The sequence below is a fragment of the Dipodomys ordii genome, unplaced genomic scaffold, assembly GCF_000151885.1.
Source record: "Dipodomys ordii isolate 6190 unplaced genomic scaffold, Dord_2.0 Scaffold10, whole genome shotgun sequence".
Lineage (NCBI taxonomy): Eukaryota > Metazoa > Chordata > Mammalia > Rodentia > Heteromyidae > Dipodomys > Dipodomys ordii.
In genome coordinates this window covers 19,225,883-19,251,498 of record NW_012267226.1, presented here as the reverse complement: position 1 = coordinate 19,251,498, position 25,616 = coordinate 19,225,883, and the positions used below count along the sequence as shown (strand labels likewise).

The following is a 25,616-nucleotide window of genomic DNA, read 5'->3' as shown; positions in this document are numbered from 1 at the left end:
GTGGCGCTGTGGCTCCAGTGGTAGAGCGCTAGCCTTGAGCTGAAGAGCTGAGGGACAGCGCCCAGACCCAGAGTTCAGGCCCCACGACCGGCAAAAAAAAAAAAAAGAAAAAAGAAAAAGAAAAAGAAGACTTCCATCCTTTGTTGTGTGACTCTCCATCTTCACACACTGTAACAGCCTCTCATGTCTTCTCTGGTGCGATTAATTGTTGGTCCTCTCTGTTTGGGGTGCAGAGTCTTGGCGTTGTCCTCTATGTGCTTGTGTGCGGTGCCCTGCCCTTTGACGGGAGCACGCTGCAGAACCTGCGGGCCCGGGTGCTCAGTGGAAAGTTCCGCATCCCATTTTTTATGTCCACAGGTAAGGAACTTGTCAGCACACAGCTACTACTGGGTTCGTGGAAACTGAGACATGCTTTGTTATCCCAGGGGTTTCGTAATGGCGGAGAAATGGCCCACTTAAACAACCTTTCTTACTGCTGGTTTGCTGTTCTGACACCCGCAGGAGGCAAGGTTTGGTAAGAGGAGGACTAGCGTTGGCATCATCACACAGCTTTGCCTGTGTTTGAATTTGGATCCTGCCTATTACTAAGTCTGTTAGAGCTTTAGCTTCCTCAAAGTATAAACTGCTATGTGGACTAAGTTAAATAATGTATGTAAAGGGTCAGTAGACCCATTCCACAGTAGTGATGCAATAAAAATTCCTGTCCCCTACTCCTGTTCATTATAACAAAATGCTAAGGGGAAAGCAGGCTTTAGTCTTCATGCCATTCATTTCTTTGGTTGTGTCCTAGATAACTAGACTCAAATAATATTATTTTTTTAAAGAAGTGGGCAGTAGGGTAAGTAGTCCTTACAAAAATTTAACACCAAAAACAGATACCCAAAGTCTACATTTAGCAGATACTTGGCATCTACTGGGGTTTTTGTTTTTGACTAATTAGGGGGTTTGAGATAGGGTCTTGATATGTGGTCTAAACTGGCCTCCAGCTCACAATCTTCCTGTCTCAGCCTCCAAAGTACAGGGATGGCAAGTGTGCACCATCATGCCTGATTGCACAACATTTTTCACTGTATATATGTATATAGCTATATATGTACATATATATGTGGACATTTTTAGGATAGAACTGGGTTTTGCTTAATCATCTGTTTTCATTTTAAAGAATATATGTTGACTGAATTGGCTGCAAAATATAAGTACATGGGAACTGCACTTTAAAATAAGTAGAAATGTGGACTAGATTTAACTTGGTGTCTCTTCAGAATTGATGACTTAGTTGTATATGAGATACTGCTGAATGCAATAGGGAAGTTGCTCAGGCTGGTTGGTGGTGGGAGATGGTCTGGAAGGGTGTGGTCAGAGAAGGAGACATTTGAGCAAAGACTGAAAGACAGTGAGACTGTGTGAGAGTGCCCCTCCCCCCCTGCAGCAACCCCAGGGAGGGAATGTGCTCCAACACTTGAGCACCTGATGGATGTGTGTGCTCAGGAGGGAAGGGTGGCAGCACAAGGTTAGGAAGGTCACAGAGGTAAGGGGAAGCCCCACGGAGGGCTAGTCAGTTGATGGAAAGACTTGTTTTACTGTGAGTGAAATGTGAAGAATTGGAGGGTTTGACAGAGGAATGACATGGTCTGATTTGGGGGTGTGGGATTCTCAAGATTTGTTATGAAAAATTAAAACATATAATAATTGAAAAGTGCTCTAGTCCTTTCTTATCATTGCCTTCCACTCACTTCCTCTCATAGCACATGGTTTAGGCTCTTGCTCCTGTGATCCACCAAAGCCATACTTGTAAATCCAGCACCCAGTTCTGGGTCCTCTTCCATGACTGAGAAGCTCCACAACTCCTTGCTCCTCTCTTGGGACATTTGTATTCACTTTGCTTTCAGACAAGCAGACTCTGGATTTCCACACTAGTCATTCTGTAGACGATCCCTCTTCAATTCCCTCATCTCTGAACACTAGTATGTTCCAGTGCATAGTCCCTGACTGCCCCAAGAGTGATCTCATCTTGTTGTACTCAGTGTTACACTGATGATTTCAAATACATATCCCAGGCCTGGAAGTCTCCTCAATTCAACAGCATCTTACCTGAGGTCTCAGTTCAGGTGGACACCTGCTGCCTAGGCATACTTGACAGGTCTGAGATATTTCTCCCGTTGAAGCAGTCTTCCTCAGTTATCCCCATCCCAGTTAACAACACTTCCTCCATGTTGCTCACACCAAAACCTTTCATTGACCTTTATTTTCTCTCTTTACATCCAATTAAATGCTGAATGTTGTTGGAGCTCCACTGTCTAGGTTCAGCTTCTAGTTCTGCCACTTAGTATTTCCTAGCCTCAGTACCTGTAAAAGGAGGGTGGCAATGTTAACATCTCATAAAGAGTTGTTACAGTGCTCAAAGGAGTCTATGTTTATAGAATACTATGACCAATGTCTACTTAAGAATATGTAGCTTTCCTTGAATTTGACTTTTAACCAGCACCAACTCTATATCATTCTGGGAATCTAGCCACCAACATCATTCATCTGAGTTATTCTAAGTCTCTTGCTCACTGGTCTCCTTCCTTAAGTCTTTGTACCTTTGGCATAGTAGTAACATAGTAACTACAGTGATCTTTAAAAAGTTGCTGTAAAAGTCGGGTGTGGTGGTACATGCCTGTAATCATAGCACTTGGGATACTGAAGCAGGAAGATTGAGAGTTTGAGGCCATCTTTAGCCTACATGGCAAGTTAAGAAAAAAATCACCCTGAATTTTTTTTTTTTTTTTGGTGCCAGTACTAAACTCCATATCTGTCTTTTAGCTTTTTCTCTCAAGGTTGGCTCTCCACTTCTTGAACCTTACCCTCATACCTTCACTCTGACTTTTTGATGGTCAATTGGAGATAAGAGTCTCATGAACTTTCTTGCCTAGGCTGACTTCAAGCCACAATCCTTGTAGCTCAGCCACTTGAGAAGCTAGGATTATAGATGTGAGCCACCTGTTCCTGCCTAGGTAACTCAAGGTGGTCTGAATTGTTTATTCAATAGACCATTTGGTTTTTATATGTTTTTATTATTTGGGTTATTTTGTAGATTATAGGTGACTTGAAGTTTGTTGTTGTTTTGTTTTGTTTGTGTTGGTGGTGGTGGTCGTGGGGCCTGAACTCTGGGCCTGGGCACTGCCCCTCAGCTCTCAAGCTCAAGGCTAGTGTGCTATGACTTGAGCCACAGCACTACTTCCTGCTTTTTTCTGCTTACGTGGTCCTGAGAATCCAACTCAAGGCCTCATGCATGCAAGGCAAGCAGCCTACCACTGAGCTACCTTCCCAGCCCAGGTGACTTGAAGTTTTAAAACAATGTCAATCTACTATAGAGTTGGCTTTTTTTTTTTTGTTGTTCCAGGCAAAACAGATTGGGTTCAGACCCGTGTTTTAGGAGTTCAACTTCTTATAAGATCTCAGAGCACATCCTTTAGATAACCTCCAGCCTAAATTGTGGAAGGGTCAGAGGATAAAACTTTGTTTTTCTGGGCTATTACAGAGTAGAAGACCTAGATGGCCATACATGTCAACAGTGCTGTTACTGACCCCCCTCTCTTCCTACTAGAAGGTAGCAACTTAAATGTTTATGAGTATCAGATTTATTCACTAACTATTTTTTTTTCAACCAAGGGATACCTACGTGTTAAGGCTTAGTTTGCCCTATTCCTCTAGTTTACCACCTGCTAGGAAACATAGCAAGATGGTTTATTTAACTGAATGAAAATTAATTTACAGTTAAAAAAAAACTTCAGTGATGGTGAGTGCATAGAGATCTCTTGTGGACAATATTTCTGAGCCTTTATTGATTAGACTTCATTGTGACTTAATTAGTTGTAATACTGCATAAGCATTTTATCACTGGGAATGCAAGACCCAGGCTTACATAATGCTTCTGATGGAGAATATACCCTGCAGCTACTGCCAAAAAGCTTCCACTTACAGACGAATAGCTCTTCCCTGTTGGGCTTACTCATCAAGAACCACACAGCTCCTTGCATGGCTAAAAGCACTTTGTTTAGAGAGAACAGGGCAGGAGAGAGAAGTTGCTCACCCACCAGTCTCTCTGCACTCACGGGCTCAGAGTTCTTTTTTTTTGGGGGGGGGGTCCGGTCCTGGGTCCTGAACTCTGGGCCTGGGTGCTGTCCCTCAGCTCTTCAGCTCAAGGCTAGTGCTCTACCACTTGAGCCACAGCACCACTTCCGGCTTTTTTCTTTTTGCTTATGTGGTGCTGAGGAATCGAACCCAGGGTCTCATGCATGCAAGGTGCTCTACCACTGAGCCACCTTCCCAGCCCTGGCATTAATACTTATACTCAAAACAACCCAGTGAGTGAAGCTGTTATGTGAGGTAAGGTGTGATGGGAACCAGTAGTCCAGTAAGATTTAGGAACATCCCCAAGGTCACACCTCTAGTACGTAGCAGAACTGACACTTGAACCCTGGCAGTCAGGCTCCAGAGACCATCTACCTTGGACTGATTACATTTTAGTTCTCAATAAATACATAGCTGGCAATTTATTCCAAGTAAAAAGGATTCCTGGAGTGGATCTGTTTGTCCATCTACATCTGCATAATTTTATCAAAGAAAGAGTTCACATGTAGTGGGTATTAGCTTGGAGTAAAACTGAGGTAGAATTTTATTCTATAATAATAATTGATAGAAGTACTCAGAAAAGCATCTGAATAATGGTATGTTGGTATGAGCAGCAAACCTGTATGAAAGTGAGCTCTAAAATGGACAACTCTTAGTGGCACAGTATAGGAAGCTGGGGCTTTTCAAAGTGGGGGCTAGAATTAAATATGGGCATCTCCATATTTAATGTCACTTCATTGCTGGCTCAATTCTGGCAGCATCACAACTACCTGGAAAAATAAGGAAATCCAGCTCTAGAGTACTTGCTTGCCTAACGTCTAACTTCTCACTGGTATATGGTTGGTGATTAATAGCATATTGAATTAATTTAAAAAGAAAAGAAAGAAGGTCCTTGCCCTAAAAACTAAAACCAAGCCAGGAACTGGTGGCTCACCCTGTAATCCTAGCTACTCAGAAGGTTGAAACTTGGAGGATCAAGGCTCAAAGCCAACAAAATAGTCCTAGAGACTCCATCTCCCAAAGAGCCAAGCTGGAGGTGTGGCTGAAATGGTAGAGTGCCAGCCATAAACAAGCATGCTAAGTGAGCATGAAGTTCCGAGTTCAAGCCCCAGTCTGGGTTGCAGGGGAGGGAGGGCAAGAATACAGAGAATTCTATACTTTGATCCTTTTTGAAATTTTACTGAAGCATTCTAGTTTGTATTGAACTCCTGTTTTTCCCTCCCAAAAGAACAGAAAACAAATATTTCTCAGTACCAATTGTGTTAGAGGAACTAAGCCTAGTGATTAATTTTTGAGTGAAATTTTAGTAGTCGGTGCTGATTTAGATCAAGTTCTGTTACAGTTAATTCTAAGTTGTATATTTTGTCTGGTTGTGTAAAACTGTGGTATTAACTAATACTTTAAATAACCACTCCTTTAACTTTGGATTTAGAAATGTTAGGACTAGGGTGTGGCTTGAGTAGTAGAGCAAAAGACCCTGAATTCAAACCCCAGTATTGCCCCTAAATAGAATTTGCTTAGATATTTTCATATGTAACATATAATACATAATAGCGGGAGCTAGGGACTGGTTGCTTGTGCCTGTAATCCTAGCTACTCAGGAGGCTAAGATTTGAGGATTGTGGCTAGAAGCCAGCCCAGGCAGGAAAGTCTATGAGATTCTTATATCCAATAAACTACTCAAAAAAGCCAAAAGTGACACTGTGGTTCAAGTAGTAGAGCACTAGCCTTGAACCAAAGAAGCTCAGGGATAGTGCTCAGGCCCAAAGTACAAGTCCCAGGATTGGCAATAAAATTAAATTAATTAATTATAAATTACAGTAGTCCCTGCCCTGTACTCCCAGTATTCCGTGAATGGGATGGGGGTGGGGAGACAACCACAGGTGGAGGCTGGAGCAGGAGAATCAAGAGTTCATTGCTGGCCTGGGCTGCAAAATAAGGCCCTGTGTGGGAAAGAAAGACTATAAAGTAAAAATTCTTGGCACATTTTTAGAAAATATGTAGTTTTACACTAGCCTGGCAATATCCAACATAACAAAATCTCATTGCAACAACAAAATCCATTTATTTTGTGAGACATAACATTTAGGTAATCTGAATGCATCTACAGGCTAGCACATTAGTGAGTTGTTATACATACAAATGTCACACAGCAACTATGTAAAAATACCTGCCACCCTAGCTAGTAATGGGCAGTGATAGAGCTTCCTTGGCATGCTGATCAAATGTCATTTCTAGGGCTTAGTCCATAAGTAGAATGAGGGTTCCTAACTAAGGTCAGCTTCTTCCCAAAGGAAAAGATCTTGCACCCGCCCCCCCCCCAATATGGTTTTATTTACTGTTTTTGTATTTGTATATGTGCTATTACTGGGACTTGAACTTGGCCTGTGCTCTTTCTTAGGTTGTTTTTTTTTTTTTTTCAAGGCTGGTGTTCTACTGCTTGAGCCACACATCCACTTTGTGTTTTACTTTTAAATTATTCTTCAGTGTCATGCTGTGACATTTCAAGATGGCCACTAGTCTATTATGACACTTTATTTTGAGGAAGAAAAACTGCATATTTTATGTGTAGTTTTTTATTGCTGTTGTTTTCATTTTGGTAGACAGCATGAAAGGGGAGCTTTGATCTCAAACATTTAGAATAATTCCAGAGCATAGAGACTCAGGCCCCAAACAATGTGGTTCTATGCCAGGATTGTCCCATACCAGTGCCTGAGCCGGACACAGTGAATGGACTTTTTTTTTAATTGTAAAAGCAGATTATTAATCAAGGATTAAACATTACCTAGAAACATGCTCAGATGATCAGACACAAGTACTGCTGGGCTTGGTGCTTTGAGGTTACCTCTGAGCACCCCAATGTTGACTGGATGGGAAGGGCCTAGGAGACCCGAGGCCAGACACGTATAGAAAGGGCAAATTTCCCAGGCAATTGTTTCTTCTTTGCATTCTTCCCAGTGTCTTCTGGCACACAGATGTCCTGTTTCCACCAGCTCAAAGTTAGCCTTATGTGGCCAGGAAGAATCTATGACTCAGTTTCTTCAGACCATTTCTCCACCACAGAGCTGAAGATGATTGCTTTGCCATGTCGTGTACTTTGGCATCACATGAAGGGATTAAGGAACAGCTGGCTATCCTTCACAGGATCTGCCTGAGGATTCCGATGATCCGGTTCCCTGGTTTCTGCTTGTCCCTGTTCCCTGTCTGTGATTGCATGCCTGGGGAGTACTGTGGTTCCCCGCCTCCTGCCTCCTCCTCCGTCATTGACTTCATCACCTTGCAGTAACCACTTGCACAGGTTAAGCCCGCTCTTCTGTAGTGTGCTTTATTCTTCCCAGTGAAAGGCTTTCTCATTTCATCCAACTTGCCATTCCCCTTTAAAGCTGTTTCCCAGATAGTTCATAGCTTTCTGACCATGATTTTACCCAGCAACATTTGGAAGTAATCTAGTTTGTGGTGACTCTGTCATGATGAAATATATGAAGATTACATGGTACTCCATCTTTCAGAGGAGAGAATTAAATTGTGTTGTGTTGTGATGTAGGTGTGTGTGTGTGTCTGTTATGTGCCTGTACTGGGGCTTGAACTCAAGGCTCTACCACCTGAACCATAGTTCCACTTCTGTTTTTTTGGTGGTTAATTTGGAGAGAAGAGTTTCTGGGACTTCCCTGCCTAGACTTGCTTTGAACTATGATTGATCCTCAGATCTCAGCCTCCTGAGTAGCTGGGATACAGATGTGAGCCACTGGCACCCTAAATTGTTTTTATAAAGATATGCTGGCATTGCCTAAAACAGTAGTAGTAATTATTACTTTATATACAATTTAAGTTAAGAACTGGACTGGGACCAGAAACTAGGAGTGATGGTGCATGATGTAATTACAGCACTCTAGAAGCTGAGGCCAGGAGAATTGTGCTTTCGAGGCCAACCTGGGCCTGGCCTGTCTCAAAAATAAAAACAAAACAAAACAAAAGACTAACCACAAATAACTGACTCTCCCTTTTATTATCTGGTTAAGTTTCTTCTGATTTTTAATGTCTTTATAAACTGTGGAGGTACTAACTATTAAACGATAAGGGCTAGAATATAAAGTAAGTGGCTTAAGAGTTTACTTATCCGTAAGTGCTCAATAAATGTTAGTAATTAATTTTTATTGTTACTATAAAGGTGATGTACAGAGGAGTAATTCTTATTAAATGATATTTTGAGTGAATTGATCAATTATTTTTTTTGTGTATCATGGCACATCAAAATCTTCAGTGAAATGGTGACAGGCTTTCTATTCCATTCCAGCTTGAAGCATGGAGAATGCCTAATCTTTCAGATTCTTAGGATTTCCCACGTGTTATTTCTGGTGTTTGTTTGTTTTTGGAGCTCACCAGTCCCTCAGCCTTCTGAGTAATAGGATTACAGTGATCAGATTACAGGTGTGCACTACCACTACCACTCCCCGCTTCTTAGGTATTAAAATTGCTCAAGAGGGTTTTGGTAATCACTAGCCCAGTGCTTGTTTCAACTGCCATCTTTTGAGGGCCTGTCCTGTGGCAGGTACTTTGGTAGGCAGTAAGGATGCACACTGGGTAAAATATGTTTGACATCCTTGAGAGCTGTCCAGTCTTCCTTATGCGTAGGAGTCCTCTGATGTCATCTCAAATACTAGCCTCTGATCGCATTTCTAGTTACAGTGAGATTACCACTTCATAGACAACAGATTGCCTTAATGTGATTACATATGGTTTTTTGGACTTAGGAGAGGAGGGGAGCAAGTAGTTCAACTAGTTGTTTCAAGGAAAATCTTGCCCGAGTACTGAGTGAAATGAGTTGTGCCCCAGGTGCAGTCCTGTCTGCTGGACGCTTCCTTACACTTCCCCAGATTCTTAGAAATCAGTGCTACATTGAACTCATAACTTCCTAATGATCTCACATCCAGGCCTTTGGGTAGCATAATACAAATCAACTGTTTGGGGAAAAAAACCTATTAGATTCTTGAAGAGCATTCAGCATATCCTCCCCCGCCCCATCCTTCTCTTCTCCAGATAAATAAGTCTCATGGCTTTGATCCTATCTTCAGGTGTCAGGTTTTCAACTCTTCAGTCAGAAAATGAGAATTCTTTCTTAGGTTACTTCATTTCTTCTTCCCTAGGAACTGGAGGCAGAGCTTCTATGAAACTGTTTTTAATGAATTTTAAGTAGGTCTTTGGTCCACCCTCCCATCCTTAAATCCTCCCTGCTCAGTCAAATACTAGTCTTTTTCAGAAAGTTGTGGTCAGTGAAATCACACTGGCTGTCTTCATTCCCATCTTAGTTCCCTGCCCATACAGAAGCTGGCTCTCCTCCACGTGGGGGAGAGCGCAGTCGGGGGACGGGGCAGGCATGCTCTGGGCAGATGGGGTTTCATGGTCAACAGTGATTTCACTGAGGAGACCACTTGGCAGCAGTGTGTGAGCAGATGAAAGTGGCCTCGGAGGGGTGGCTGCTGCTCTGGCTCACACAGGAGAGCCGCGTACTCCTGCCTGGCCCAGAGCACTTCAGGTTCATCAGCAGGAGAGACTCTGCCCCCTGGGAGGGGACAGAGATAGGACCATTTTAGACATTAAAATCCAGCACGTTTTGACATCTGGAAAAGTTGATGTTTTATACCCTTTGATCTGAGGCTCTGTCTCTACTCCTTCAAATGGACTGTCCATCCTATGGCTGTGATTTTATGTTTGGTAGCATTTCTTTCCTTCATCTTCACCCTCTTCCCATATACTAAGAACATTCTGTCCAAATTTGAGCTTAATTTTATGAGCTGCATGACACTGATGAAGTATGAATCGATACTGCTACTCTAGCACTCTGCCTTTTGTCATCCTTTATTGTCTGCACAACAGATGAGATATGTTAGGTTTCTGTTGGGTATTATGTAGGACAGCCAAGATAAAAGCTCTTATCCTTGAGGCTTTTTTTTTTTTTTTTGGTCAGTCATGGGCCTGAACTCTGGGCCTGGGCACTATCCCTCTGCTCTTCAGCTCAAGGCTAGTGCTCTACCACTTGAGGCACAGCGCCACTTCTGGCTTTTTCTGCTTATGTGGTGCTGAGGAATCAAACCCAGGGCCTCATGCATGCAAGGCAAGCACTCTACCACTGAGCCACCTTCCCAGTCCCATCCTTGAGGTATTGACATTGTAACCAAGAGTTCCTAATCTTGGACCTCCAGGTATCTTAGGTATCTAGATATCATGGACTCTTAGCAACTAAATATTATTTTTCTTTTTTTATTGTGAAAATACTGTACAGAGGGGTTACAATTACATGGGTAAGATAGTGAGTACATTTCTTATCAAGCATTGTAGTCTCCTCCTTTGTTTCCCCTTCCCATCCCTTCCCATCCTCCCCGCTCCTCCTCCCCCCCAAGCAACTAAATATTATATGCAAGGTTTGTGAGTAATTTCTGATGCAAAAATTTTCTAGTGATTTTTCATGGTATCTAAGGCTAAATAATAGCTAAATCTGACCCAAAACAAGTTTCAAGATTCTGGAATTGACTAAATACATTTTAAAACATTAGGACATTATAGAAGTTTGCTTGTTTTAGATTACGGAAATTGTCTGGGAGAAAAAAAAATGTCTTGTGTTAAAGCAGGCTCATGACCAAACCTGATTTGGCCTTGATCATTTGAGTTTTATGTTGTATGGAGAGACCAAAGGGAAACAGAAGAGTGCCATCTAGAGGCCTTAATAACAACTTCACGACTTTCTAAGCAGGCCCTGGTCTCCCTACACGAAGTCTAGCTATTTTCCAATTAGGAACATTATTTTTTTCCTTAAGTAATTTCAGATTATAAACATTCATGTCAGTCAGTTGCAGGATATAGCTTGGTACTGTGGAAATATAATCCTAACAAAACTTCCATAACAGAAGGTATTTTGTTTCAGAGAATTTAGAAAATGTAGCCTTTCAAGGATCTATATTACATTTATAGTTTGGATTATAAAGCAAGACAAATTGATACCAATATAAAATTGTTTTGATTTAGAGAATTTTTTGTATTTTATTTTAAAGTTAGAATACATTAAAAATAGTTTATTTTAATTACTTTCAATATTTTAATATTCCTTTTAAGAAGTAATGTAGAATGGCATATATCAAATGCTATAGAAGTTGCAGAGTTTGGCCTATTTCAAACAGAATTTACATTCACTAGAAGCTGTGCAGTAAAGGTAGTCAAGAGGCTGGCTTAGGCCAGGTATAGTGGCTCACACCTGTAACACCAGCTAGTTGGGAGGCAGAGATCCAAGAGGATGGTAGTTTTCTAGGCTAGTTTAGGCAAAAAGGTAAGCCAGGTATGGTGGCATACCTGTAATCCCTGTGGAAAGCTGAGGCTAGCCCTGCTCAAAACATAAGACCCTATCTGAAAAATAAAGAGGGCTGGAGGCATGGTTCAAGTGGTAGTGTACCTGCCTAGCAAAAGGGTAAGGTGCTGAGTTTGAACCTAAGTACTGTCCCTTCCCCCACAGAATATAGCTTGAAGTCCCAGCTTTGCCATTTCTTTTGGTGCTAAGTCCACAAGCTTTTTATTTGTTTATTTTTTTTTGCTTGCCAGTCCTGGGGCTTGAACTCAGGGCCTGGGCGCTGTCCCTGAGCTTTTTTTGCTCAAGGCTAGCATTCTACCACTTGAGCCACAGCACCACTTCCAGATTTTTCTGTTTATGTGGTACTGAAGAATCGAACCCAGGGCTTCCTGCATACTAGGCAAGCACTCTACCACTAAGTCACATTTCCCGCCCCCACTAGCCTTTTAAAACACTTCACTTACGAATGAGGGTGATAATAGTAGCTAATTTAGGGTGGCTATAAAGATGAAGTGAATTACAAAGCATATTCACAAACATGATCTTGTTTGATTAAGCATTTGATAAATATTCATCTATTCAGTAGATATTTATTCAGCTCCTATTAGCTATGATAACATTTTTGGTATTGGAGATTTGATACTATATGGCACTGTGATGGGACAGTCAGTCAATGAACAAGGAAACATGTAAGTGTGATTATTTCACAAAGAAGTTGCTTGCATGAAGAACGTTTATGTGACATAATGGAGAGTGACTGGAGGCCAGCTTTGACATAGATGTCAGGAAGAGCTTTCTGGAAAAGTGGCACTTACATTCTTACATGCACGATGATGAAGAGCCAGCTCTGAGGAGTGACCATTCTAGCTAAAGGAAAGGCATGTGTGAAGGCCAGTAGGCAGGAGAGTGCTGAGCATGTGTAAAGGCTAGTCGGGGACTTTATCAGCCCACGGATGTGGGATTTTATTCTGAGGATTATGAGAGGAGATGGCAGGGTTCTATTCAGGCAGCCAGTAGGCCCAGATTTATGCTTCTGAAAATTCTCTGGTTCTCTGTAGGGAACAGATTGCAATAGAACAAAAATGAAGGCAGAAAGCCAGTGAGCATCCATCTAAGCAAGGGATGATGGTTAAAAGGAAGATGTTGAATTAATAGTGCAGGGATTTCTACCCCCATCAGCTCCTACAATACTGAGATCATAGAGTATCATGGTTAAGACCACCAGGTGGAAGGAGAGTCTGTTGGTTTGAAATCTACAGATGCCTAATTTGTACGTGTGTGTGTGTGTGTGTGTGTGTGGTAGGTAGAACTTGGGTTTGAACTCATGGCTTCTTGCCTGCAAGGCAGATGCTCTACCACTTTAGCCATGCCCCCAGTTCTTTTTTGCCTTAGTTGGTTTTCTGGCAGGGTCTTGTTTTATTTATTTATATTTTTTTTGCTTAGGCCTGCCCTGGATCATGATTCTTCTATCTGTAGGGTCTCCCAGTTAGCTGAGATCTTAGATATGCAACACCATAGCCAGCCAATTGGGAATGATGATAGTCCATTCCTCTCAGGATTGCTGTGGGATTCATTGAGATAATAATAATAACCAGAAAGTGTTACTACAACTGTTTCGTCATTGCCTACCAACTTTGTCCCAAGTACTGCTCCCTTGATCCTCAGCACCTTAGGTTACAGATGAGAAAATTTAGAAATAGAGAGTGGCTTTGAAACCTGTATATAGTTTTATTAATTTTGAATCTTCTTTTTTCTGCCCCAGTAAGAAATACCTATTGATCTGAGTCTCTGTAGCTCACAGCCAAGCTTTCTGTACCTGTAGTGTTAACATTGAGAAAAATCTAAATAAGAGTTGCTAAATAAGGTGGTAGGGGTGACCCATGCCTTTTCCTCTCTTCCTACACACTTGGTACCATTGTTATGACGAATGTATTACACACCTAAGCCAAAACCATTAATATGCACATAATAATACGTGTAGGAAGGGAGACTGTAATACTTTGAGAACTGCATAAGATAATATCTTCAGAGGACATTATATTCGTCATTTATTACTTTAAATGGGGCTATCGACAATGTAAATAAATGAAATCCATATTTGTCCCCAGATTTTTCTGGCCAGACTCTTAGTGATGGCACTAACCAGACTGCACATTTGATTTCTCTGCTCTTCCCAGCTCCTTCCAGAGTAAGCAAAGGAATAGTGAAGGGTTGGGGAGAGTAAGACAAAACTGGAACAGGTGGCTTGAGAATCTTCCTGTTGGCCATGCTTCTGGTTCCTGGGCTGCACTGGTGCCTCCACTCACCAGGGATTGAAGACAGGCTCTTTGTCTGTTGCAGAGTGCGAGCACTTGGTCCGCCACATGCTGGTGTTAGACCCAAATAAACGCCTCTCCATGGAGCAGATCTGCAAGCACAAGTGGATGAAGCTAGGGGATGCCGATCCCAACTTTGACAGGGTGAGCTGGGAACCCCTGGCCTCAGGAAGCTCCTTTTAGATACAGCAGTCTCTCCTGCATGGGATTGTGATCTGCCCATGACCTGAACACATGGGCATTGGCAACCAAGTACTGAGTAATGTAACAGCAGCAAGCAAGTCAAGAGCAGGAAGAACTGTAAAAATCAACTCAACTGTTGGAATGGTAATATAGGCTCTTGATCATTTGCCTCCAAATTGTAGTTGGTTTTTGGAGACAAGATCACCCACCCTTCTACGGCTCACTATGTCTTCTTTCTCTTAGTGTGTTCAGTTCAGTGGTTTCTGTAACATACCTTTATTTAAATCATTATAGCCATTCCAGTTACCCCAAGGAGCTCAGAAAATAGAAGAGCCCTGTCTGTCTTACTTAGATGTTGAGGCCCTAAAAGTCCTACTCTAGGGGGCCATAGAACAGCTTGATAGTTCCATATGATTTGCCATATTGACATGATCAATAGGAGTTTGACAGCTTGCCTCTGTTCATGTTACAGTTAATAGCTGAATGCCAGCAACTGAAGGAAGAAAGACAGACAGAACCCCTGAATGAGGATGTCCTCTTGGCTATGGAGGACATGGGGCTGGACAAAGAGCGGACACTACAGGTATGTGGGATGGAGTGGAGATGTGGTGTTTATCCTGCTTGGATATTTTAATCTTTCTTGAGAACTTGGGTCTTTTTCTTTTCATCTTGTTTTTTCTTCTACCTCTGCTGGGTCTGGGAAGGAAGGAAAGAAGTTGTTTTGGTCTTTTGCTGGTATTATTGGAAGGGTTTTTGGTCACTGACATATCACTTCATCAGTGATTTTCACTTCTCCCCTTCTCTCTTGGTAGTCATTGAGATCAGATGCCTATGATCACTATAGTGCAATCTACAGCCTGCTGTGTGATCGACATAAGAGACATAAAACTCTGCGTCCTGGAGCACTTCCTAGCATGCCCCGAGCCATGGCATTTCAAGCACCAGTCAATATCCAGGTGGGCACTATCTCCAGTGAGCTAGATCATCACAAGTAACACCAGAGAGTAAGGGTCATCCATTGCTCCCCAACCCTAAATTAAAAGAGTGTCATCTCTGCCTTTGTCAGAGGCCAGTCAAGACCTGAACCTTTCTTTGATGGAGAGGATGGATGGCCACAACAAATGTAGCAACGTGATGTTTTAATGAGATACTGTCTTGTTCAGAGAATGCTTCCTTAATGTGTCTTCTAAGAACAGAAGAACCACAGACTTTAGCAGTCATTATTGCTGTCATTATTTAAAGTATATGTGTGTCTATATATATTGCTTTGCAGGCGGAGCAGACAGGCACTGCCATGAGCATTAGTGTCCCCCAGGTGCAGCTGATCAACCCTGAGAATCAAATTGTGGAGGCAAGTAGCACCCACTGGCAATTGGCCACTGAAGCCACACCCACCTCCTTTCCTTCTGTCCTCCTTCTAACCGTCGATTGTGTTTCCCTCCACCTCAGCCGGATGGGACAGTGAACTTGGACAGCGATGAGGGTGAAGAGCCTTCCCCCGAAGCCTTGGTTCGCTACTTGTCAATGAGGAGGCACACGGTGGGGGTGGCTGACCCACGGTGAGTGCATGGGCAATAGCCCTGCCCAGCACTAAGGCAAAGAATGCCTACTTTGGCTTTGGTACCTACCATGGCACATTTTTTTCCTACTTCATAGTATCTTCCAAATGCAATCTAAGTAAGTGGCCAAGGCACCTGATTGAAATATCACCAACTCTGCTGGGTCAGAAATGGCTTGACTATACTTAGCAGCCATCATGCCAGTGGTTTGGTGAGGAGTCTGATAGCACATTTGTCCACAGAGATGGAGGTCTTCTGAGACACCAACAGAAAGCCCTTTAACATTCACAAATAGAAATACCTGCCACACATTCGACTACAAGATTCATCCAGAGAGAGGACAAGTGATATGATGTAATTTATACATGTGACAAGAATCCAAAACCACACCAGTTTCCCAGTATGGTTCCTGACAGCTATTTGTCATGCTGTTCCCCAGTGGATGCTCTGTGGACTGAAGACCAGCTTGCTCCATGTCTGTTCTTTAGTTTGTAGACTCTCAGCATCAAAAATGGCTTACCTCACTTATTGAATGTTTCCTTTACTGAGGAGGGAAGAAAAGGTTGAGCAAGAATACTGAAAGCTCAACTAGGAGCAAAACTGGTTTTCTTATAAACACTTCTTTTCTCTGAGTGAATTTCCAAAAAAGACTCCTATACCTGCTGATTCCTTTGCTTTATGTTTCTTGTTTTCAGCCTATGATCAAACAGGCAATAGGAGACCATTGTGGCTCCTTAGAATGTATCAACTGCAGAGGGGTGAAGTGAGTCCTGAGTTGCTGTTAGTAGAAAGATCTCCTATTTTAAAGTCTGCTGTAAAACTTACTGTTGTAGCAAGACAGCCCTGTACATCCATCCAGTGCTTATCTGTGTTGTCAGCGCTCACAGGAGTAATTGTATTTCTTCCCTGGAGAATCAATTGCTACTTCAGGCAGCCATTATCTTAACGATGGCCTGTGCTCTTCAGAAACATGTTGTTCATCTCCAGTCTTTGAAAACCTGACCTGGGCTCATGCCAGTGTTGCCTTTTGGCTCAGAGCTATTGGTTTTATGCAATGGTCAATGAAAAATAGTGATTTCCAGTTCTCAGCAGTAAAAGTGACATAGACTCACTTTCCACAAGTGAGACTTCTGCTTTACTTTGGGATCTTAGAGAAAAATGTAAATTTAGGAAGAACGTTTTAAAAAAATGACTGTAATGAACATAGGTTAGCAATGCCATCATTTTGGGAGAGTAAACACTTTGAGTGAGAGTATCAACCACAGCTCCTTGATCTTCCTGTTTTCTGTTAGGACGGAGGTAATGGAGGACCTGCAGAAGCTCCTTCCCGGCTTTCCTGGAGTCAGCCCGCAAGCCCCATTCCCACAGGTGGCGCCTCACATGAACTTCATGCACAACCTGCTGCCCATGCAGAATCTGCAGCCAACAGGGCAGCTTGAGTATAAGGTACTTGATATGGGAAAGGGTTTGCCAGAGGAGAAACAAACCTGGTCTCCTTATGAGAGGCTTCGGGGGGACTTTCCTTTCAGGGTTCCCTTCTTTCTTAGAGAAAGGTGATTTCCTGTTTGTGAAGGAGATTGAGTGATGGGAGAGCATCACAAAGCATCTTTAACTTCAGTAGATGAAAGCATGGCCGTTCTCTGCGCATCTCATCTGTGTGTCCTTCCTGGTCTCCCGGCAGGAGCAGTCTCTGCTACAGCCACCCACCCTTCAGCTGCTGAATGGAATGGGCCCCCTTGGCCGAAGGGCATCAGATGGAGGAGCCAACATCCAACTGCATGCTCAGCAGCTGCTGAAGCGCCCACGGGGACCCTCCCCGCTTGTCACCATGACACCAGTGAGTAGCAACAGCGCCTAGCTGATTTATTCAGAAGCTCTTGATAAGGAAGATGAAGGCCTGGGACTGGTAACCAACATAAATGTCTCCATTTTCTCTTTTTCCAAGCTCAGTGTATTCCTGTTTTCATTTCTTTTCTTTTTTTTTTGGCTGGTCCTGGGACTTGAACTCTGGGCCTGGACTTTGTCCCTGAGCTGCTTTTTTGCTTAAGACTAGTTAGTGCTCTACCACTTGAGCAATGACGTCACTTCTGGCTTTTTCTAAGTAAAGCTTATTGAAGTCTGATAGCCTTTGCTACCTGGGCTGGCTTCAAATCCCAATCCTCAGATCTTGGCCTCCTGAGTAGCTAGGATTACAGGCATGAACCCTTGGCACCTGGCTCCCATTTTCTTTAGACAGTGTGTTTTGGTGTTTGTTTATTTGTGTCTGTTCTGGTGCTTGAAGTAAGGGCCTGTGCATTGTCATGGAGCTTTCTTGCCCAAGGCTAGTGCTCTACCACTTGAGCCACAACTCCACTTCCAGCCTTTTTGGGTTAGTTTTTTGGTATCAGAGTCTCATGGATTTTTCTGCCCAGACTGGTCTTAAACCTCAGTCCTTGGATCTCCACCCCCTGAGTAGATAGGATTCATAGGCAGGAGCCACTGGTGCTCAACTTGGTGTGTATTTTTGACTGACTTCTTAGATCATTTCCATGTAGACCTCCTGGAGAACCTCTTCCTCTTGGACCCGGCTACCAGACCTTCAGTTAAGTCCAGCTGCATTCCAGGTGGAGTGGCCCAGCTTCTTGCCCACAGAGCACTTTCCCCGATGGAAGGCCATTGAATCAAACGGTGCCTTCTGTCATTAATCTTTTTCCAGACTGATTTCCAAAATGACCATCTCACCAACTGTTTCACTAATGAGATGTGATCTCAGGGCTGAGAAACTTGGTAGGTTGGTGTTCTACTACTTGAGCCATGCCTCTGGCAACCTCCTCATATTTTTTGGTAAAACGTACATTACTTGATTATTTGGCTCTAATCTAGTCAGTCGGTGTCTCTTGATCACGTTTTTCCTTTTTTTTTCTTTTCTTTTCTTTTTCACTGGTCCAATGGCTTGAACTCTGGGCCTGAGCACTCTCTGAGTTTCTTTTTGCTCAAGGCTAGTACTCTACCACTTGAGCCACTGCTCTACTTTTGGCTTGTTCTGTGATAAGAATCTAATGGATTTTCCTCCCCAGACTAACTATGAACCATGATCCTCAGATCTCAGTCTTCCCAGTAGTGTGAGTACATGTGGGCCAGGTAACATATCAATTTTTTTCTGATGGCAACATTGAAAGGTTTTTTTTTTTTTGGCCGTCCTGCTTTGTTCTTTCTGTGTTGTTGGGTTTTTTTTTGTCCTAGATCACTCTTCCATTAAATAATTTGTTCATTCATAGTATTTTAAAATTGTGTGTTAACTATGTCCAGAGCCTTTTCAACATGTTTTAGGAGTGCTTTCTCAGCCAACTCTAGTTGAGAGTCTTTTCCCCATGTTAGTCTATCATGAATAGCTAGCTTTATAACAGATAGTAGAAGTGAAGCATTGGAAAAATGACATGTTAAAAACATATCAAATATGTAAAAAACACAAAAATAATTCATGATTCAGCAGACAAAATTATTCTTCAAAGTGTCTCCAAGCTTGCTTTTGAGTTTTGTTCCTGTCCTGTCATAGATAGGTAACAAAACGCTGTGTGGACTGGCATGAGTCCACGGGGCATGCTTTGAGTAACACTGTGGTCCAAGACACAAAAGAATTGTTTGTGTCTGTAGTTGTTGATACACTGAGGTTATCATATGGAAGATGAGATCATTCTATGTAGACTAGCTGAACAGTATTAACAGCCTGTATTTGTATGTAAGAGCCAGTGTGGGTAGCATGGACAGTAGGTGTCAAAGGCAGTCAGGGACAGGCAAGATCAATACTGGTTAGGAAGGATCAGGAACAGACTCATGACAGATGGGGTGACTGACTCTGTCCACTGACACTGTTTCTGCCAAGGTCACTAACAAGTTCTTGTTGATAAATCTAGTGGGCATTTTTAATCTTTATCTTTTTGGATGTCCCAACTCTATTAGTTCATTGTTGACCCATTTTCCCCCCTTGAAATATTTTCTTTTATTGGCTTCTGTAATACCACTCTCTGTTTTTCCTCCTGCCTGTCCTTTTCCATTTCCTTTTCTGTGTTCCTTTCTGCTTATTCCTGGAAGTTGACAAAAACCCAAAGTTTTCTCTTGAGCCCTGTTCCCATCTCACTTGATATACTCTCTGGATAAGCTTTTCCATTGCCATAATTTTAGTGACCATCTGGTGCTCTTCCAACTTCCGCACAACTGTATGAATGATCACCTATGGATAAATTTAGTTGCATGTCTTTCACAAGTGCCCACAGTTGTCATTCCATATGGCACCCCAAAAAACTTACATCTCTGTGAAACCAGCTCTCTCCCCTTCTCCCTCCCCCTCATGATAGTGAATAACACTGTCTATAACGTTAAGAACTTGTACTTTATCTTTAGCTCTTCCCTCTCCCTCACGTTCTCTATCAAATCAGTTATCTGACACCTGAAGACTAAGTATCTCAGTTCTCTTTATCCTCACTGCCCTTTCCTTAACTCAGGTCACTGTCATTCATCACCTAGCTTAATACAGTAGCCTCCCAACTAGCGACTTCTAGACTTGTTCCTATTTCCACCACGATCAATTTTTACCATGTAACCAAAGAGAGTTTTAAAAACAGATCTTATAAGAGCTTATCTACTTAATGATAAGAACCTTCTAGTGATTTACCACTGCCCTTCTCAAAATAAGCTGCTCTGTGTGATACTCAAGGCCATTTGTAAAGGGTCACCACATTCTTCCCCTGCCTTAACTGCAGTTACTTTCTGCCTGACTATTCACCTTCCCCTTACAGAACTATAGTAAAGACTGAGAACCCTAGAAGCATTCAAACACCGTAGTTATTCCAAAAAGATTTTTTTGTTTGGTTTTGTAATCATCATTCATTGTTCTAAAAAATACTTTTTTGTGAGCATTGAAGCATTGTTTTTGCTGTAGAACCTGAAGGAGGTGCTCCTGTGACTGCCAGGCCGGGACTGAGCTATGAAGGAGGCATGGTCACAGGGAGGGTTCTCATCTCATTTGGTTTTATGGGTGATACCATTTTAAAGCCTTGAATTGCAACTATCCGAATTGTACTGTCATTGTTATATATGAACGTGTGCTTTCAGAAATCATTACACTTTCGGGCTGGGAAGGTGGCTCAGTGGTAGAGTGCTTGCCTTGCATGCATGAGGCCCTGGGTTCGATTCCTCAGCACCACATAAGCAGAAAAAGCCAGAAGTGGCGCTGTGGCTCAAATGGTAGAGCGCTAGTCTTGAGATGAAGAGCTGAGGAACAGCGCCCAGACCCAGAGTTCAGGCCCCATGACTGGCAAAAAAAAAAAATCATTACACTTTCCTGAAGTCCTGACATGTAAACTTGTGAAATAACAGTGGATATGAAATCACAGGCCAGTTTCTAGACAGTCTAGGTAGACATTATACCCTCAGACCTCCTCTTTCTCTCAGCCTCTGAGCCTTTGCTGTTTGCTGGCTGGCCCCTATGCACCCTTCATGTGTCAGGAGTCACCTCATCCAGGAGCCTTCCGTAATTCCCAGGCACCCCCTTCTAAAGGGTCTGGGCATGCTTTCGTAATGGTCCTCCACTACAATACTAAGCGAGGGCAAGAACTTTTATCTATAAATTCTCATTTTATCTTATAACATAGTATGTATCCAGGTATTGGTTGGATGAATAATTGGATGAATGAAGAAAAATAGAGCAAAGTAAAAATGGAACAAACGGGCATATGAAAGTTCCGTGTAGCCTGGGGGTCCTAGGGATGTTTTGTAAATAGGAGAGTTAACAGACAATCTGGCTCCATCCTGGTTGCTGGAGAGAGAGGCATTATAGAATGAGCCGCCACCTTGGACTTTTCCTCCCTGTGTCTCTGCAGGCAGTGCCAGCAGTTACCCCTGTGGACGAGGAGAGCTCGGATGGGGAGCCCGATCAGGAAGCTGTGCAGAGGTAATGTGGCATCTGGCAGTGCTTGCAGAACGTCCTTGGGCAGGCTCCCCCTGCAACCAGCGAAAGGTCACCTCTGCCCAAGGCGGTGGTACAGTGCAGCTTCAACATTTGTGTGGTCTCTTTGCTCAAGCCAGATGGCATGTTCCTCCCCACATGGAAGTAACAGAAGACTACCCAGAAAAGTTCATTTCTGTAAGCGCCACTGGAAGCCCCCTAAGTGACAGCAATAACCATAAGAACTTTTTCTCTCCTCCCTCCTTCCTTCCTTGCCCCCTGCGTTCATATTGCAACTCCGATAGTGTTCACAAGGCGCAAAGCCTGCTCCTACCTGCCAAGAACTGTTTACTGAAAAGGAATTGGAGATTTAAGATGACAGTGATCCTAGCTAGTCTGGCCATGGACCTCTGGCATGGACTCTTCTTTCCAGGAGGATGAAAGAATACCTCTTGTACTGTTTGCCGTGTGTTTCTTCCACTCCCTTGTACCAACAAAGAGATATTGGAGGAAAACAAAAACAAAACAGAAAAAAGAATATGGGATGTGAGCCAGGCGCAGATGTAAATACTCGTTGTTTGCAGAACCTTGTTGAGAGATGCCTAATTCACAGAGAACGGCAATGACCATCAGGCATGCTGTACTGTTCATTTGACCTCAGTTCCGTAGCCCTGATCTTCAGCTCCATGCATGCCCCCTTGTGGGAGTCCTCTTTCATAGTTTCTGGGGTGAGGGACTTCACCAAAATCCAGCATGTATCTCTCCTCCCCCCCCTCGCCCCAGAAATACAGGTGTTCTTCAAGATTATATGTTTTCCTTTGAGGAAATTGAAATAAAGTGGTTTTCATGGGCTCTTGGGGAAACTTTGGGTGTCTTTATCAAGTAGACATTAAATGATTGATAGCTTACTCTTTGGCAAGTTTGCAAACCACTGAATACTCTGCAGCCTGTTACCTGATTTTAGCTAAAGTGGGCAAGGTAGTTAGAAATGAAACAAGACCATTTTTAAAGATTCTATTGATTGCTGGCCAAGACTGTCTTCCTGGTCTCAGGAGCTGCTATTCAATGAGAAACTGGCCCAGTGTGGGAAGAACCATGGTGAGCCCACAGTGAGCAAAGATGTGTTCAGCTCCTTCCACAGTTTACTAAGAGGAGAAATGGTGCTGAGTTTTCTTTGCCTTGTTACTGTTGTTTCTGTAGTTTGCTGATGACAGGGTATATAAGGTTACAAATGAGCCCTACAAGAGTCATGAAGAAATAAGAAATTAGTAAATTTACCACCTTACCATCTGAAGAGACAGCAGTATCTCTGTCTTGGACGTTGGTTTTTCTAGGTTCTCCTTCTGTCTTCTTTCAGCTGACATTAAAAGGATAGAATGCCCTCCCTTTTGCTGGAATGGCAAGGAATAGTGCTTGTCTTACTCATGCCCTAGAAAATGATCTGTGGTGGGGAAGCCATCATCCAGATAAAGGGGACACCTGTCTGGTCATGGTGCTGACCAAGTGTGGCTCTGGAGACCCTCAGAGTCAATTAAGTCATCAGCTAGGAAGGACTCTTCTGTTTGTCTTGCATTTCCCCTCTCCCCCACCCCCCAATCTAAACATTACATGTGATTTGACTTCTTCCTCCTCTACAGAGCCTTGGTCCCTGGGGCCAGCATCAGTTTTTCTTCTCTTGTGACTGAGTTGTAATCATAGAGTATCAGGTAGTTTGGAAACTCACTTATACCCAAATGAGAGTCTGTTTTCTATTGTGTATAGTGAATGTAGCCTCAAAACCAGGGGCCTGTGGGACCTAGGGCTATATGAAAAATCCTTCTGAATATCTCCCTTGACTCATCTCTGGGAAAAAGGTCTTAGGGCTTATTTTCTCTGACTTGGAGCTTGGGAATTTAGGAGGGAAGATTGACAAAGAGAAAATAAATTCTTCTGTGGAATGACGTGAAGTAAGGAAAATGAATCCTCCTATCTTTGTGAGCTGGATCTGCATTTCTCTTCTCTTCAGTGGCTATTTTGAAGTTCAAAATCCAGCCACTTCGTGTTATGCCGGCTTTTGTTGGCCAGTTAGACATGTTTTGCTTCCATCCTGTTAGGGATCTGTTTGCCATGGAGCCCTTTCGGAGCTCTGGCACCGTTTCACTGAGCACTTTGGATTAACTTCTGTTGCTTCTTGTGGAGGAATATCTCTGTCTGTCTTTTTTACTGTGAAATGTGCTCCTGCTTGTTGCAGATACTTGGCAAATAGGTCCAAAAGACATACACTGGCCATGACCAACCCTACAGCTGAGATCCCACCGGACCTGCAGCGGCAGCTAGGACAGCAACCTTTCCGTTCCCGGGTCTGGCCTCCTCACCTGGTACCTGATCAGCATCGGTGAGTAGCCACATGGCAGTGTGAGCACTTTGAGGCTCATCAGATAGGCGCCCTTCTGACTAGTCTCCCAGTGACTAGCTTTAATTAGAGCCAGCTGTCATCCTGAGCTCACTCTTCTTAGCTCCTGGCATTCAGCAGTCCACAGGGCAAAAGTTTTCTGGACCCTGGAGCAATGTGAGATTCTTCTTTCCCATTACCTTGCAGACCTGTTTATTGTCCACAGCTGATTCCTGTGCTTCTAAGATGTTGAATCATAGATGAATTGAATCATAGATGAATTGAACTTGAAACCTTCAAGGAAGTGAAACTTTCAGAAGGAACTGGAGTAGCAATATTGATAGACTTGACCTTTAATAATTCATCACCTTCAAAAGAATGGGCACTTCCTTTTGTATTCCCCGAACAACACATTTGAAGCAGACACATCTCTGGGGAATGAGCATCCTCTTGAGTGGTTAGCTTAAGAAGGCATCCTTTCACTATTCTGATGGCAAAATCTCTTTTTAGGTTCCTGCCATATTTATAATGAATTTTCTTAAATTTAACCTTCCTGATCAGAAAAGCATCATTGAATTCAAGTTAGCCTAGAAGCAGGAGGGAAAGGACACTTGGCTATAGTAAGCAGATAATTTTCTTCTGTGAAGACCTTAGGCCATGTCTATTCTAGAGCTCTTCTATAGCTCATGGGCCACACTTTCAAAGTCACCACCAACTGTTTGAGCTTTTCTACAAAAAAGAGATTTTGTATGGTTATGAGAGCTTGTGACCAACTCACATTGCCAAGCTTGATACAGTGTTTTTTTATTGTGCTGCTTACCCACTAGGCATCACGTAATCAGCAGGGACAGGTGAACTCTGAGCAGACCCAGACATAATTAGTGCCACGTTGGAACTCTGAACTAAGTAAGATAAGCTTTTTTACATGACTGAATCACTTAGCAAAAGGTCTGTTAGGAGTAGCAAGAGTGAAGATTCTCATAGGAAACTGGTGACATGAAAAAAAGTCTTTTTCAAATGAAAATCTGTCAGGACCTATGTTGTTAGTGCATGTCAACAAGTACTTTGATGATTTTGGGAGAGTTGACTCCTCTTCCATCCCTCTCCTGTGCATTTCCTGTAACTACTTACAGCTTTGGGCTCTGTACTCTTATCTAGAAGATGCTAAATTACTTCTCTCCTCCTCTTCACTTTTCCTTCCTCTAGTCTGCCACTTGATGTTTCTGCCCTCTTCAGAGTCTGCTGTTTAGCCCTGTCTTCTGAGTTAGGGCTTGGTTGTTCCTCGGAGTTACTCTTTCAGGAAGACAGGATGATTAACACAGTTCCAATCAATCCTCGTCACAGACTCTCTATCTGTTGCTAACGGAAGGCCACTTGGCCCACAACTGTGTGATATCCATCCTGCCTGTAGTCACTATCAAGGCCTTGCCTGTTAGAGGTCCGTCCGCTGTTTCCATGTGAGCACTTTATGGTATTTCAAGGGTTTCTGTGGCTCAGGCAGTTCAAACTAGAAGCAAATGTATGTCTTATGAGTGGCAGATCGTGTAATGGGTGGGACATTTGTATAAGCTCAGCATGTCTTGGTGGGGGTCACTGTACACAATGAAACACAAGAGAGTGAAGTTAGTTTTCAGGGGAGAAGGGAAACTTTCCAAGGCCATAAACACACTGAAAATGAGTGGCCTGGATGTTACGGAATTCCTTTCATTTTCTAGAGGAAATTATTTTTAAAAACAACAGCAACAGATACTCCTGTCATTCTGGGCTGTAATAACTGAAGGCCACCAGGAAGACCAAAGAGGGATCTGACCAA

At 42.9% G+C, this 25,616-nt stretch overlaps 1 protein-coding gene across 2 annotated transcripts in view; it reads left to right on the top strand.

The window, feature by feature from the left end:
- Sik3 (SIK family kinase 3) overlaps positions 1–25,616 on the top strand; it is an 80,028-nt gene that overhangs the window by 35,889 nt on the left and 18,523 nt on the right. For both annotated transcript variants that reach the window (XM_013009840.1, XM_013009841.1), the window contains 10 exons: positions 234–357; positions 13,793–13,911; positions 14,423–14,533; positions 14,763–14,906; positions 15,224–15,301; positions 15,400–15,509; positions 16,802–16,955; positions 17,191–17,346; positions 21,368–21,438; positions 23,663–23,806. In XM_013009840.1, coding sequence (XP_012865294.1) covers positions 234–357; positions 13,793–13,911; positions 14,423–14,533; positions 14,763–14,906; positions 15,224–15,301; positions 15,400–15,509; positions 16,802–16,955; positions 17,191–17,346; positions 21,368–21,438; positions 23,663–23,806 — 1,211 coding nt within the window. The remainder of the gene's footprint in view (positions 1–233; positions 358–13,792; positions 13,912–14,422; positions 14,534–14,762; positions 14,907–15,223; positions 15,302–15,399; positions 15,510–16,801; positions 16,956–17,190; positions 17,347–21,367; positions 21,439–23,662; positions 23,807–25,616) is intronic.